We start from the raw sequence: 16,688 nt of genomic DNA, 5'->3' as shown, positions 1-16,688 counted from the left end.
CTCAAACGTGTTAGGGACCCCGCTCCACAAGCTCCAACAAGCCCCTCTAGGTTCTCTGGGAGTAGGCACACCAAGTGACAATTCTGAGAGTTATGTCTTTGAGCATTCTAGTAGCTGGGCCTGGGTGGAGTCATGGGGTGGAGGAAGAGGCGGGGCACGAGCAGGAAAGAGTTAGTTATAGTAGGGTCAGGGACGAGGAAGGAGTGTGTTAATAAAGCTCCTTGAACATCAAGTAGTGTCTGTCATTATTGCATGCACAACACTACAGCTGGCGACGAGAGTGGGATGAAGTAACCTGCCATCACCACATTGAGGAAACGAGTGCCCTGTCCCTGGGCAGCACCGAGAAGTAGTCACCGTCGCGACACGTGTGCCCCCAGAGAAGATCGCCGCCTGAGGACCCAGGCCAGCGACAGCTGTGACAGCTCCACGATCCGTCGATCGTGTGGAGCGCTGCCGAGTGAGTGCTAAAATAAGTTTGCTGCCGAGAAGTAACTTCGCGCCAAAACGGGAGCTCACCCCAGATGCGTGCAACTTGGCAAGGCGTCGGAAGTGACAGCGAGCGAAGCGACAGAATCGCAAGCCTACCGTGACCCCTTCGCGAAGAAGTTCCAGAGAAAGCAAGTGGAGCGCGGCTGCTACAGTGCTACTGACAAGATCGGCGATCCGGTGAGTCTCAGTAACTGGAACGGAGTGAGGAGAATGAATGAAGTTGAAATCTCGCGGGAGCCGAGATTTCACTAGCGGTACAAATGGGGGTGGTGATGGACGGAGCATCTGAATCAATCAAACACTCACACCCTGTCAAAAGATCTGGGTTTAATCCATCACCGTTCTTTAGCCCACTCTGCCACCCCAGTTCAGACATGGCTATGTGCAAATCAGTCTGACCCTGTGCCTCATGGGAACAGTCCAGCCCGAACTGCCAAGCCATGTCTTTTCTGGACCGGAAACAAGTTTCCGAGGACCGGTTTCTGGCATTCCAGCCGTCTTCAGCCCGGCTTGCTTGAATCCAGTGGCAAAGTGAGCAAGGGACTCACGTCTGAGCATACCCTGCCACACTCATGGCGGCCAAAAGCGGTACAAAAGGGGGTGGTGATGGACGGAGCATCTGAATCAATCAAACACTCACACCCAGTCAAAATATCTGGGAAGACATGGCTTGGCAGTTCGGGCTGGACTGTTCCCATGAGGCACAGGGTCAGACTGATTTGCCTTTAGCCATGTCTGAACTGGGGTGGCAGAGTGGGCTAAAGAACGGTGATGGATTAAACCCAGATCTTTTGACTGGGTGTGAGTGTTTGATTGATTCAGATGCTCCGTCCATCACCACCCCCTTTTGTACCGAGATTTCACTAGCGGCGGCCATCTTGAAGTCAGGCAGCCCGCAGGACAATCCCTATGTGCAAATGGGAAGCGGCCATTTTGAAGTCAGGCGGCTCATGGCTCCAGCAAACAAGCATTGGTGAATGCGAAACAAGCACTGGTAAATGCAAAACAAGCACTGGCAAATGCAAACAATCATTGGTGAATGTGAAACAAGCACTGGTAAATGAAAAACAAGCACTGGCAAATGCAAACAAGCATTGGTGAATGTGAAACAAGCACTGCTAAATGCAAAACAAGCACTGGCAAATGCAAAAAAACTTTGGTAAATGCGAAACAAGCAGTGATACCTTAAAATGGGTTTCGACAAAACGACTGGCACCAGTAAGATAAAAGGTGACGTAACCAATCACGCTCAAAGATGTCGAATCCACCGCAAGAGAATGGCCATGCTGCAGTGGCTACCACGACTGAACCTCGAATATCACACTTGCGTCCCCCTGAACCACTAATGTTGGTGGCTGGCGGAAGCATGAGCCCTCGATGGCAGGAGTGGCTAGAAGATTTCGAGGACTATCTTGAAGGTTCAAAGGTCACTGTAGATAGAGAGAAACTCATTGCACTGCGTAATTTAGTTGGCAAAGAAGTCAGCAAAGTGATTAAAGAGCTGCCAGAAGATGACAAAGGGACTTATGCCAAAGCAAAAGAAGCGCTGAATAAGAAATTCATACAAAAGAGGAATGTGGACTATAAGAGATATGTTTTTCATCAAGTTCGTCAAGACAAGGAAGAAATTATGAGCACCTTCATCTCCAGGTTACGACGACTGTCTCGGTACTGCAATTTTGATGCGTTTTCAACGGAAGATGCTATCCGACTGAGAGTGATTGAAGGCTGTCACTCCGAAACACTCCGGAGGAGGTTGCTAAGAAAAAGCCATAACCTTGATGATATAGAAGAAATGACAAGGGTACATGATCAGGCGGAGGAACACGCCAAGTGCATGGAGACAGGAAGAAGCGAGAGAAAAGAACAAGCCTTCTGGACGCACAGCACCAAGACTTGCAGGAGGTCAGGTGAACAGCAGAGAAGGTCCAGACTGGCCTCTCGTCATCAACACAAAGGACACAGATGCTATGAGTCTAGCCGGAGAGCCAAGAAGGCTGAACCTGCAAAGAAACTGGCCAGGTCTAGAAAGTGCTATCGATGTGGATACGATTATCCGCATTCAGACGTCTGTCCAGCGATGGGTCAACAGTGTCACAAGTGTGGGCGCAAGAACCACTTTGAAGCAATGTGTGGAACATATAGCAAAGAAAGGAGAGGTGAAACGAACAGGTGGCAGTCTGACCCCAGAAGACACCACGCCAAAGCGGTGCAAGACCGAGAGATGTCATCCTCTGGATCGTCCCGCTCCAGCCGAGACTCTCGTGAATCTCAGTGGACCAGAAGGTCACCGAAATGATCACCGTCGAGAGAGTCCAGATCGACGTCGGCAGAGTCTAATTATACTGATGAATATGTCTGCATGGTATCAGACCCTGATCAACTAAAAAGGTATCCTCCATTGGACATAAAAGTGGGGACTCATGCGACACAGTTCATGCTTGACAGTGGGGCATCCCTGAACTACATGCCCGTGACAGAATATAACAAGAGGAAATCACCACCTCACCTGAGCCCAGCACACGTAAGAGTTTTCACCTGGATGGCGAAGAAACCCCTTCCATGCTTGGGCAAATTCGAAACAATTCTCACACACGAAGACAAATCGGTGACAGCATATATCCATGTCATTGAAGGTCCCAAGGCGGAGTGCCTCCTCAGCCTGCCGACGGCAGAACGTCTCCGCCTGGTGGAGATCCTTTACAGAGTCGGTGATGATCCGGATTTAATCCGCAAGTTCCCCAAATTATTTACTGGGCTAGGCAAAATGAACAAATGCCAGATCCGCCTCCACATCAATGATCAAGTGCACCCTGTGGCTCAACACCCTCGACGAGTGCCTTTTCATCTGCAGCAAGCGGTGGAGGAGGAAATTCAGGAGCTGTTACAAACTGACATTATCGAAAAGACAGATGGTCCTACGCCATGGGTGTCTCCTGTCGTCATAGTCCCAAAGAAAGGCACTCCAGACAAAGTGCACCTATGTGTAGGCATGAGACTTCCCAATACTGCCATAGAGAGAGAGCGTCACCCAGGACCCCACCTGAGTGAAATGATAACCGCCCTGAATGGAGCCCGAGTATTTTCCAAACTTGATCTGAACAAGGGCTATCACCAGCTGGAACTCCATGAGAAATCAAGATACATAACGACTTTCGCTACACATTTAGGTTTGTTTAGATACAAGAGACTACGTTTTGGCATTTCATCAGCAGCTGAAATCTTTCAGGAAATGATTCGGCAGACCATCAGACACATACCCAACTCGCTGAATTACAGTGATGACATCCTGGTATATGGGTCAAACACGCGGGAGCATGATAAGGCGCTGGATCGAGTATGCCATGCTCTTCTGGAGGCCAACTTGACTCTCAATAAAGATAAGTGTGAGTTCCACCAATCCACTCTCAAGTTCTTTGGCCATGTGTTTTAGGGAGCCGGCATGAGGCCTGACCCGTAGAAGGTGACTGCACTCAACGCCACCAATAGTCCCCAAGAAGTCAGAGACATTCGTTTCTTTCTGGGCATGGCGTGCTATTGTGCCAGATATATCTAAGACTATGCCACCATCAGTCATCCCCTGAGAGCTCTCACCAAGCAAGGACAACCTTTTGTGTGGAGTTCCCAATGTGAGAGGGCCTTCCTGGAAATCAAACAGGCTGTTGAGGCTGCAGACAATCTGGCATACTTTGGCCCCAAGAGAAAGACTGAAATAACAGTAGATGCCAGTCCAGTAGGTCTTGGTGCCATCTTGGCCCAGTATGACAAAGGAAATGATCAACGGCACATCGTGGCCTATGCCAGTCGCAGTTTGACTGAAACAGAAAAGGCCTATTCTCAACCAGAGAAGGAGAGTCTCGGAGTTGTCTGGGCTTGTGAGCACTTTCACGTCTTCATCTATGGCAAGCATTTCACCATGATAACAGATCATCAGGCGTTGGTCACCATATTTGGCAACCCTCATGCCAAAATGCCACCTAGGATAGAACGTTGGGGCCTGCGCCTACAGGAATACACATACACAATCATACACAAACCGGGGAAAGGGGAGAATCCGGCGGACTACATGTCCCGACACCCTCAGGAATGCCAGGCCTCGCCTCCGTCAATTGCTGAAGAATACATCCATTTTATAGTAGGATCAGCCCGACCTCCGGCCATTCCCTTAGAGGCAATCAAGGAAGCCACTGCCCAAGATGGCGTTCTTCAGAAAGTCATGCGCCGACTGCGCACCCATCGATGGAGACACAACAGTGAGGAGGAGCAGACCGATCCTCAGGTCCGCCAAGAAATGCAGGCGTTCAGACACATCTGTGAAGAGCTATCCGCCACCTCGGAGGGGCTCCTCCTGAGAGACCATCGGATTGTCATCCCGAGGCAGTTACGACAAGGAGTCATTAACCTGGCTCATGAAGGTCACCGGGGAGTGGTTGCAACCAAAAGAAGTCTCCGTGAGCGAGTCTGGTTCCCGCTGCTTGATACCATGGTGGAGGCCACCCTCAAAGACTGCCCCCAGTGTCAACTAGTCAGCCATGGAACACCCCCGGCCCGCTTCAAATGACTAAACTACCAAATGGAATCTGGCAAGAACTAGCCATGGACTTTTACGGACCCCTTCAATCGGGAAAGTATGTGGTGGCTATCATGGATGAGTACTCAAGGTTTCCGATAGCCCAAATCATGCCCTCCACTAATGCCTCCTGCACCATCGCAGTTCTTGATGAGGTGTTTGCCGCCTGGGGTGTTCCAAAGGAACTCAAAACGGACAATCGTCCTCCTTTCAATGGCCAGGAGTTTAGTGAGTTTGCACGACACCTTAACTTTAGACATCGAAAGGTCACGCCTCTGTGGCCACAGGCTAATGGCACTATTGAGAGGTTCATGGCAACTCTGAAGAAAACATTCAAACAAGCCACGCTTGAAAAGAAGGACTTGCAAGTTGCCTTCAATGAAGTCTTGCCAGCCTACCGGACTACCCCACATGCCACCACAGGAAAGTGCCCGGCCACTCTCATGCTGGGGCGACCCATCAGAACCAGAATCCCGACATGGGAAGGTGCTCTGCGACCAGTGTCTCCGACACATGTCCACCAAGAGGTGGCTCTTGCTGATCGCACCAATAAGAACAAGATGAAATCATATGCGGACCATCGACGGCGAGCCAAGTCTCCTTCCTTGCAGACAGGGGACTGTGTGGTGGTCAAACAAGAACAATCCCGCAAGACAGATTGCAGGTTCTAAGACGAACCGTTGGTTATCACCCAACAAAAGGGCACCATGGTCACTGCAGCATCTGACAAGAGCAAGATTACCAGAAATGTGCCTCACTTTCAAAAATGCACGCCGGGCCTGAAGGAGGCTCTTGAACAAGATGGAGACATACCGGACACACAAGGACCCAGTCAAGTGGGGACAATCCAAAGACTTGATCAGCAGACTGAGGCAGAATTGGATGCTGGCAGTATGAGTCTGCGACCGAGAAGGAACATTCACAGACCTAAAAGACTGATTGAAGAACTTGAATAAAGTTAGTTCATTCTTTTGTTAACAACGGGGGAGATGTTATGTCTTTGAGCATTCTAGTAGCTGGGCGTGGGTGGAGTCATGGGGTGGAGGAAGAGGCAGGGCACGAGCAGGAAAGAGTTAGTTAGAATAGGGACAGTGACGAGGAAGGAGTGTGTTAATAAAGCTCCTTGAACATCAAGTAGTGTTTGTCATTATTGCATGCACAACACTACACTGAGGCCACTCAGGGGGCACTAGGTAGCGCTTGACCGTAATGGCCGCGCTGATTTGAGGCTCCCGCCGATCCGGGCGGATCTTTCTGCATAATCCTCCTCCTTTTTCATATAATGGACCATAAAGTACACCGTCGGGCAGCGGAAAATGTGCTGGCTCTGACGGCCCGGCTTGGGAGCTGTCGTCTTGACACGGGACAGACTGCGGAGCCTATGAGCGGAGAGTGGAGTGGGCGGCCCGGACGGCTTTGGCGGCCGCGGCTGCTGGGAAAGTCCGATGCCGGGTAAGCCCCGCCGCCCTACCAACTACTTCATCGGGTGGCCCCAGGCGATCGAGAACTGCGGCGAAGCCGCTGATTATACGGAGGTGACCGGTGGTGCGGCCGTGAGAGGACCGGGCGAGATTGCCGGGTAACAACCCTGGGAGGCTGCTGCAAGAGCACTTTGAGGCCCGGGCAAGGAGGGAAGAGTGTCGAGGAGAGACCCGAGGCCCAGTTGGAGGTGCAGTAAGGATCGGGGTAGCCGGGGGGCATCGCAGGCGCATCCCCCTAATATTACGGCCCGGAGGCTGGGGCTGGATACAGGTTAGGGGGCACAGCAGAGTTTAAGGAGGACGAGCCGGCAATGGGGCAGACCGTGGAGCGGAGTGAATTCAGGGCCACCAATTTTGTGGGACACATGTGGTGGCAACAGCTAATGGCCCCGTGCGTGTGGCCAGAGGCGCAGAGAGTGCTCAGGCAGACATTTTAGAGGCCACACGTTCCTTGTCACCCCTAGTTGCGCTTCTTCACACGCCTTGGGTTGTGGATTTGCGACTGTGGCCCTCCGAGCTCCATGGCACCTGTTTTGAGAAGGAGCAGACTGGCTGGCTGACTCACCTTGGGCCCCTTGCCGGACTGGTGGATTGGGGAGAGATCATGTGCTGTGGCGGAGAGTGCGGGGTATTAAAGTGTAAATTCTCCTGGGGGCGAGACACCTATACCTGCCCTGTGTGATGGACGCCTGCGACGCGTGCCTGGTCGACATGGGGAGATCTGAGGCCAGGCAGGCGAGGCTATCATTCTACGCATGGAAGGCGTCCAGCTCTAGCTCCAGAGAGCATGAGGATTCGGATCCGCCAGAATCCTGAGATGGCGACTGGAAGGCGCTGCTGGTGGGGATGCAACAGAGTTTCACTTCCATAGACTCCAATATGGACGCTATGAATAGCAGACTGCAGGCGGTGGTTACAAAAATTGACCAGCATGATAGCGGTTCAAGGAGGCGGAACAGAGAGTGTCGGGATTGGAGGACAGCGCGGCGGCATTCAAACAGCATATGCTCCAGATGGACAGGCTGCTGAAGGTTATAGCGGACAAAAACAAGGAGTTAGAAGCCCGCTCACGAAGAAACAACGTATGGATTTTGGGCCTTGCGGAGTCAACGAACACCGGAAGGACGGAGGACTTCATGGAATGGCTGCTGATTGAGCTATTTGGCAAAGACTCCTCCTCAGTGCACATGACCATTGAACGGGCGCACCGATCACTGGCGGCACGGCCGCCCCTGGGAGCTCCGCCGCGCCCTGTGATAGTGCGCTTCTGGAACTAATGTGACAGGGACACTGTCCTCCGCCTAGCGCGCGAGAAGGGAGACGTGTGCTATGAGAACACTACATTGGCTTTTTACCCTGACTTCACCCAGACCGTGCAGGAAGCTCGCCATAAGTTCCAAGTTGTGAAGAAGAATCTGCAAGCACAACAAATTACATATGCTATACTTTGTCCTGCAAGATTAAAGATTCACCAGCGGGGCAAACAACATCTTTTTACTTCTCAGCAGGTGGAAGAATACCTTAAACGAGACCGGAGAGCGGCATCCCAGGAGGAGGCTTCACGCAGACGCTCCCGGTCCCATTCGCCACTGGCGGACCCGGGCTGATTCCATGTCCTCGCGAAGTGTGAGCTGCAGCAAAGATGAGGCAAAGAGACTGTTAAGAACTGTATCCAGTTGATGACGTATCACTGTTGTTTACTGCCTGTTATTCTATTTTTGATGCCCAGGAACGCCAAGCTATATACTGCAAGATTAAAAGTTCACCACCGGAGGAAACAACATATCTCCAACTCTCCTTGGCGAGCGGAGGAGTACCTTGACCGCGGCCGCAGAGAGGCTTCCCAGGAAGAAGCTGCCCGCAGACGCTCCCGGTCCTGAACGCCACTGTCGAATCCTGGTTGACACCGAGCCCCCGCGAGACGTGGGCAGAAGCAGTACAGAGGCCAAAGGACTCTTGTGCTCTGTGCCGTGTTGGTGATTTATTACTGTTGCCTATTGACTGTTTTGACAACTGTGCTGCCCGGACACTCGCCTCCGTCCCGTCATAGCGACCCACCTGTTAAATGGGGTAGCGGATGGGTGAGACAGAGAGGTTGAGAGGGTACGGCGAGGGCCGCTAGAGGTCCCCATCTGAGGGCATTCCCCCTTACTACATGTGTTGTTTAGCATTAGAGGGTACGGATGCAATTTGTTGGGTCTGATGTTGGGGGGGGCTGGTTGTTCCTGGCAAGTTGGGGATGCCGGAGTGGGCGGGGGAGGTGGGGGGAAGTAAGGTTACACTGCATGATTGAGCAAGACGGATGCACCCATTGCGGAAGACAGAATGAAATAGATAGCAGCTATGGCTCATGACATAAGTAATGGGAATGATCTTCACATCATTTCCTGGAATGTGAGAGGATTCAATGAACCGGGGAAACAAAGGCAGGTGCTGGGATATTTAGATTGCCACCATGTCCATGTTGCTGGGTTACAGGAGACCCACCTTCCTCATGGAGGTGCGCCCCAATTTGCAGCACGATGGGCCTCCTATAAATGCTTCGCATCATATTCAAACTATTCCAGAGGGGTGGCTATCCTTATTAAACGAGGTGTCAGGTTTGTGCTAGGTGGAATGGAAACTGATCCCGAAGGGAGGTATTGTCTGCTTTGGGGTAGGCTGCAATCACACAAGGTTGTTATTGCGAATTACTACGGCCCCAACGTGGATGATGTACATCCCCTGCTTATGCTGAGAGGCAAACTTCACACGCTCTGGTCCACATATGTTCTCTGGGGAGGGGACTTTAACCCCTTCGAGCTGGGCTCGTCATGCAGTAGCCTCCTGCTACACTGATGACGAGCCCAGCTCGTCATGTAAAGTGGTATCTGCAAATTCCCAGCACAGGAGAAAAATCCCCATAGCGTTCAAGGTGTTAATACTGTGGTAGACACCAAACATGATTGCTCTCATGCTGCTGCAGCACACTACACCATTGCCCAACGCACCCCTGCATGAAATCATCGAATCCGATTATTTATTGGACATGTGGCCGCACATGCACCCCTCACGGAAAGAAGGGACACATAACCCGGCTGTGCACAGCACATGGGCTAGATTGGATTATGTACTGGTAACGGTGGGAATGACGCATTGGGTAGGCAGGGCAACGCATCTGGCTCATACGTATTCTGATCACTCCTTCGTGCTTGTGATCCTTCGGCCCCCGATAGACCTATCCCCCTATCTTAACTGGCGGCTGAACCCACTACACTTGCAGGATGCTGTGTTTCGAACAGAGATGGAGCAGTATATTAAGGACTACTTCACTAGAAATATTGACTCGGTGGCCAGCTTAACAATGGAGTGGGAAGCGTTTAAGGTGACAGTGCATGGCTGGTGTATTTCCAAAGGAGGGGGTATATTGAGGGACCTTCGTCGTGAGCTACACAAACTGGAAGGGGAGCTGAAAGCACTAGAGTGGGAAATAAGTGCGGGTGGTGAGACAGGCACGTTGAGGGCTAGCCTGTGAGGGAAAATGACGGACTACAAGGAGGCGGCAGATAGAGAATGTAAGTTCCGGGTGAAACACTGCGCTGCTTGGGTGTATGGTGAGGGTGGCAGGCCGGGGAGGGCCCTGGCTAATGCGATGCGGCCCCCTCGATTTCACAACTATGTCACTGAACTGCAGGATGAGCAGGGACGACTGCATAGGAATCTTCCTGACCAAATGGCTACCCTGGTGGAGTACTATACTAGGCTTTATTCCTTGCAGAGGGAATCGCTGCGAGACATACGGGGATACTTTGAGGACACAGAATTTGCATGCTTCAGGGGACACCCAGCGTAAATTCCTGGCTCTTGACTTGAAGTTGATGAGATTAAGGAGGCCATTATGTCCATGTCGTCAAGGAAGGCGCCAGGATCCGATGGACTTCCCATCGACTTTTATAAAACTTATGTGTCTTGTTTGGCACCCATATTAAAAGCAGTGTTCTATGAAGCACTGGAAGAGGGTTGACTGCCTGCAACAATGAGGGAAGCTCAGATAATGTCACTATTAAAGCCCGGCAAGTCTCCAGTCTCTTACAATTCATATCAGCCTCTGTCACTCCTCAACAGTGATACAAAAATGTTGGCAAAAGTATTAGCGACGAGGCTCAACCTTCTCCTAGAACAACTGGTTTTGCCTGACCAGGCGGGTTTCGTGCCGAGTCGAGCCACAGCTTATAATCTACGGACACTCCTGGCTGTACTACAGGATATTGACCCACATAGCGCCGCGGTGGCTGTCTTTTTGGATGCTACCAAAGCGTTCGACTCCGTAGAATTGGACTATGTGCTATTGACGCTGCAATATATGGGACTGCCGGAATCCTTTGTCAATTGGATTCAACTGCTATATACGCAGCCGTGTGCTAAAGTTCTTCTTAATGGCTCCAGTCTGAGGCCTTTCCGATCACCAGAGGAACGAGGCAGGGGTGCCCGCTCTCCCCAGTGCTATTTGCCTTAGCCATAGAGCCACTAGCTGCGAAATTAAGACAGCATCATAATCATAGGGCCCTCATATATCCATCCAGGCAGTTACTAGTGTCCCTCTATGCAGACGACATTACGCTGTATATACATAAACCGCAAGACAACCTTAATCCAGTTTTACGGGAGATTACAAAGTTTGGGGCTGTAGCTGGAATGCAAATAAACTGGAACAAATCCGCAGTCTTCCCCTTAACGGACCAAACACTGTCTCACCCATTGTTTTACCCTTTAACGTGGGAGGCAGGGGATTTTAAATATTTGGGCATTTATGTCACTAGAGATAAAGACGCACTGCTGAGGACAAATTATGGGCTGGCTATGGATAAGGTGATGGATAACATTTCCAAATGGATTAAACTGCCCCTATCGATGGCCGGGAGGATATCTTTAATTAAAATGAATATACTGCTGAAATGTTTATATTTGTTCATAATTATCCCTTATCATCCAGGTGCTTTCTTTTGAAAAATGCTTGAAGTGCAATTGGTACGTCTTATATGAGGAGGTAAGCAAGCACGTTTGAAGTTGGCCATACTCATGCTGCCATACCAATTCGGTGGGTTTGATGTCCCTAATTTTGAACAATATTATTATAGCGCGCAGGCACACTTCGCGGTGTATTGGTTCCATCCTCCTCCGTTTATGCCCCACCTCGCAGTGGAGGAAGGTTATATGGCCCTGGTCCCGCCTTCCAGTTATGTGTTTACACCATCCAAGAAAAGGGAAGGAGACCCATCCACGGTTGACTGCACAGTTAAGGGGTGGCACTGGCTGGCTCATGCTGAGGGGATGCCACTGATGTACTCCCCTAGGGTGGCCTTGCGACACTGCCCTCTGCTGCCGGTTACGAACGAAAAGATTTGCCAAAACTTGCTAGAAAAACTGCAGTACGGGACTTGGGGAGATTTGTATATTGGGGGTGAATTTCGTACGAAAGACCAGTTTTTTGGGGAGTATAAGCACTCCTTCATGGATGTGTTCCTTTACACCAGACTCAGACAGATTGTTAGGGCTAAGACCCCGGAATTTCCGAAAGAGCCGGAGACCTTCACGTCGCTTCACTTACTGTTACACACCGATGCCCCCACACATTTTATTTCTCTGTTACATAAACGGGTACGAAGTGCACCTCCCCATCACCTAGTAAGGGCCAGACGGGAATGGGATGAGGATCTTGACAGCCTCCTGACTGATGATCAGTGGGAGGCGGCCTGTCTCTAGACAGACGCTATATCCAGCAACAGCAGGCTTTGATTACCGCACTATAAGTTCTTACACCGACTTTACCATACCACAGCAAAGTTAGATAAGCTCAACCTTAGGGATGATGATGAATGTTTGCAATGCGGTCAAGGTCAGGCGGACTTCATGCATTTGGCATGGGGGTGCCCCCGAGTGGCCACTTATTGGCAGGAGTTATTCATGGGTCTGACTCATATGCTGGGTACTCAGATTGAACAAACCCCCCTTAAAGCTTTGCTGGGATGGATTGGCGACATAAAGACACCGCACAGAAAATTCCTAGCAATGAGTGTGCTTTTGGCACGCCAGCAGGTTGCATGCAGATGGGACAGGGGCAGGGTGCCTAAATTTAAGGCCTGGATACATGACATGTCCACTTGGCAGGAATACCTTCATGTATACGCAGACCAATTGCCGCTGAAATCTCGCTCCAGAGATATTTGGGGGCCCCTGACGACTTATTTACTGAGCCAGCATACGGATGATGAAAGTGCTGAAGTGGCTGTGGGGGACTTGTAGAGGGAGTGAATTTGGTATGGGATGGCACAGGGGGCGTGGCCGTTTAACCAGTTGATATGGGTTGAGGCTGCATGTGGGCTGTGAGTGGGTTGGTAAGCCTAAAGTCCCAAAGTGAACATTTGCTAACGCTCCAGAGACATTGACTCGCTTGGCGAGAGGACTTTCGAACTCTGAACTCAAATCTGGATGCCTTGGTCGATCTTGTCTGCTTTTGGTTGACGTTTGGGGGGGTCTAGGGGGTTGGTAGGTGGGGGGGGGAGGACTAGGTGGGGGTTGGAGGGAAAAGTACACCATTGATAATATATGTATGGCTCCAGTTGGAATTGACGATTGACGATCTGCATTGTTTTGTACAGCATGCTACATTGTACAATAAAGTATTTTGGAAAAAAAATATATTCTGAGGACACTCACCAAAAGTTACTGGGCAGTCCTCATACAATCAACATATTTCTTTAATTATAAATATTGGAGACAACATTCACCGCAATGCTAGTCCAGTTTTCGCGTTTCTCTGACATGTTTTCCAAAGAATGCTTGCTCCCCTCTGCCTGCTGTGTCTTGCAGAGCACATACAACCTTGTTTCCCAAAGCCATCATGCTCATCTTTGGAATATATTTAGCTATGCTGGAAAGTGACTGTGAATCTTGCAAATTTCAGCATTCCACAGAGTGCTCGTGTTTTCGTTTTCACTCCCACTGTCCTCCATCGCCTCTTTTCACCTTCCCAATCAACCGCAGCCAGATCGCCCTCACATCCAAACATGCTTTATTTAATCACTCTACAAAGTGCATCTTTTTGCACGCCCACCTCAAGAACCTGCACGCACTTCTCACTTCATTCCTTTTTATTATTTACATTTTTGTATAGATTAAATGAAGGTATCAAAGTGTTTTTCAGGAGCACTAGTTCAATTACAGAAATTTTCCCTGTGGGGAATAATATGCTGCATGGCTAAACACTTATGAGGTCCCAAAGACCAAATCTATTGGCTATGCCAGTGCTTCTTTGGTAAATGGAGTGGACATGCAAGTTTTTACTGTACCATTGCGATCTTTGCTTCTCATGGATATTATTTCCCTGCATGGAAATCCCCAACTGGCAGAATGTCCGAAAGATTTTGACATAACCAGTGAGTGGTGCTACATGTACCCTAACTAAGTACATGGCTGTGTCCTATGTGTGGGTGTGAACAGTGTACTGCACCCAGCCAGGCACTGTGCACAACCATAGTAATGCCAGTGTGCACTACATTTCCTCTCATTTCACACATCTCATACGTTTCTCAAACTCTAGAAGTGATATAATGAGCCTACTCTACTGTGGCTGGCTAGGGTAGGACGGACGCTAGTTGCACTGTCTCCCTGCATCAGAGCAACAAAGTGCTCTGCTATCCCTGCCAGCACAAGCTCTAGTCTCTAGGGGTCTTTCACCTTGGGATCATTCAACCTGGGCGTTCGTCTGCTTCTGGTTATCAGTTAAGGATCACTGAACCTGGTTAGCGGGAGTGCTAAAATACAATTTATCACTTTTTTGGTCCTGATGAAGTGCCACCAGACCCGGTAGGGGCTAATTTGGCATGAAGCATGTCGACCCTGTGCACCGCACTATCCCTATAGGATCATTATGTCCAGCTAGGGTTCATTACTTTTAATTAGGCTAGTGCCCCCTGATAATAAACACATTTAGTTTGGAGTGCCCTGGATCTATTTTAACCCACATACTCACTGCACTACCTAGCCCACACACCCTCACTCACCCTACGGCTTCATCAATAATGAAGACCTCTGCCAAAGAGCCTCTTCGCCGGGTGCCCATCGTGCATTGCGGTGCCAGCCTGATGAGGGGCAGGCCCAATGATGAAGCACGACATCCTTCGGCGTGTGTGAGGGTACTTTTTAGAAAATACCTTCCTTCCCCCTCTAACCTTAGGAACTGGACACACCTTGTGTTTCTCACTGCTGGGATGGGCACATCCTTCTGGGTTTTTGCAGGTCTACTCTCATTACAATGATGATGGAAATGGAGGAAAGTGGAGAATGTGCCTGGCAATTATATTCATCCACCCTTGAAGTACCTCACATCTCCCAGCAGTTCTCTGAAATGCTTCCTGTAGGCTTTAGATGCTGGAGAAAGTTGAACTTAGTATTACAAACAAAAGTATACTGGTAAAGTTTGAAATTAAAACGTGTTTAATGGTAGCTGTGTGTAGGTGCAGCATTGATTGCTCGGTTTGTGCTCCTATTTTATGTAACTTGGTGAGTCAAAGATGATTGTTTAATGAAGGCCACAGTTATAATTGTCCTTTAAAAATATGCAGTCGTACCAATTTATTTCATTCTTTTATTCTTTTTCAGGACAGGACATACTCCTGTGCCCTATATGGGGCTTCCCCAGGTAAGGACTATGGGTGCTTCTGTGTTTGTAATTAGATGTTAATCTAGAGTTAAACATGTTTCTTGAAGTCCAAGGGAAGAACATAAGCTACTTGTAGTAGCTGACAAAGTGGTTCTGTTAGCACATTTAAGGAGACTATTGGAAACAGAATTTGTCTGCTTCCCCAGATCAAAGAAATATTGTCCACTTGTTTTCTCCTGTTCGAAAAAGGTGCTGCATCTTCTGTCCTTGCAACATCGGACAATGGTGATGCAGGTAGCCATATCAACTTCACTTGATTTTGGTCACTCATTATACCTTGTGTTGTAGAAATATCTACTTAACAGGTTCTAACTTATTCAGAATATGACAGTGGCATTGATCCTGGGCCTCCCCAGTCTCTCCTCAGTCCCTGGCCATCTGATGAGGCTAAACTGGCTCCTGCAATGTCCCTGAGATCTGCATCAAAACTCCAGCAGATTATTCCATCTTTCAGGTACACTTTGCAGGAAATTAGATCTATTTCTATGACCACAATCAGCATTTTGAATCTGCTTCCTTGTCACGTGAAGTTTATCTCTGTACAACTCTTCTACAGAAGCAATTTTACTTGTGGCTTTATCCTCTTCAGCACCAGGACACCCACTGGTGTAATAGAGCATTAAATAACTTAGAATCAAAAATAAAAACTTTTTATGCTGCAAATGTTTGTTCCAGGTCAGCTGTGGAAGTTGTTGAGCATATCAGACATTGGCCACTGTAGAGAAGCAGAGCCCTGAACAGCGAGCTTGAGCTCTAGAATGCAATTCACGAACATCTACCCAAATATTAAAATCCCTAAGCAAGTGAATATGAGAGGTCTTAGGAAAAAGAAATGATGGGGAATCATGTTACCAAGGCCTCAAAGTGATCCAGGAACCCAATAAACCAAAATAATGGTGTTGGTTAAAGAACATTAAACGGTGCGTTCTTCCTACTGCTTAACTGGTTGTCGATAAAAATAGTCCATTTTGTACTACTGCAATTTCAGGTCACCACAGAGAACTTGGGGTTTGGCAGGTCGTATTGGTATTATTTTTCCTGCACATGAAATAGCTCGAAAAAAAGACAACTCATTCCGGGGGCCTTCTCTCAGAAACAATCCCTCATTTGTGAACTAGCCATTGAAGGAGCGCTGACATTCACCATCTCCTCCAACACCTCTAAATTCACAACTCACTGTCTCACCTTATACCTTTTCAATGCCAATCCATGTTTCCAGTTTGAAAAATAAACTCACAGAGGACATGACCAAATGTTGTACCATCATGGCCAACTCCCACACAAACAACACCCTCCTTGTAGACCTGAACCTTTCTAAAGGTGTGGCCGCCGTAGTGCCATTAGAATCATATCTGTATTACTGGACCTCTTGAATATCAATAAGTCTCTAAAAGCTGAATACGAATGTGCTAAGTGTTTCAATGAAAGTCAGGAGGAGCAAACT

At 49.2% G+C, this 16,688-nt stretch overlaps 1 protein-coding gene across 1 annotated transcript in view; it reads left to right on the top strand.

Annotated features, from left to right (window-relative positions):
- LOC144819260 (receptor-type tyrosine-protein phosphatase kappa-like) overlaps nucleotides 1–16,688 on the top strand; it is an 880,755-nt gene that overhangs the window by 844,975 nt on the left and 19,092 nt on the right. Inside the window, exon 9 of the mRNA XM_078677229.1 lies at nucleotides 15,184–15,223. Within this exon, the coding sequence (XP_078533355.1) occupies nucleotides 15,184–15,223 (40 nt within the window). The remainder of the gene's footprint in view (nucleotides 1–15,183; nucleotides 15,224–16,688) is intronic.

This window comes from Lissotriton helveticus, chromosome 2_1 (genome assembly GCF_964261635.1).
Source record: "Lissotriton helveticus chromosome 2_1, aLisHel1.1, whole genome shotgun sequence".
Lineage (NCBI taxonomy): Eukaryota > Metazoa > Chordata > Amphibia > Caudata > Salamandridae > Lissotriton > Lissotriton helveticus.
This window is presented reverse-complemented; position numbering and strand designations above follow the sequence as displayed.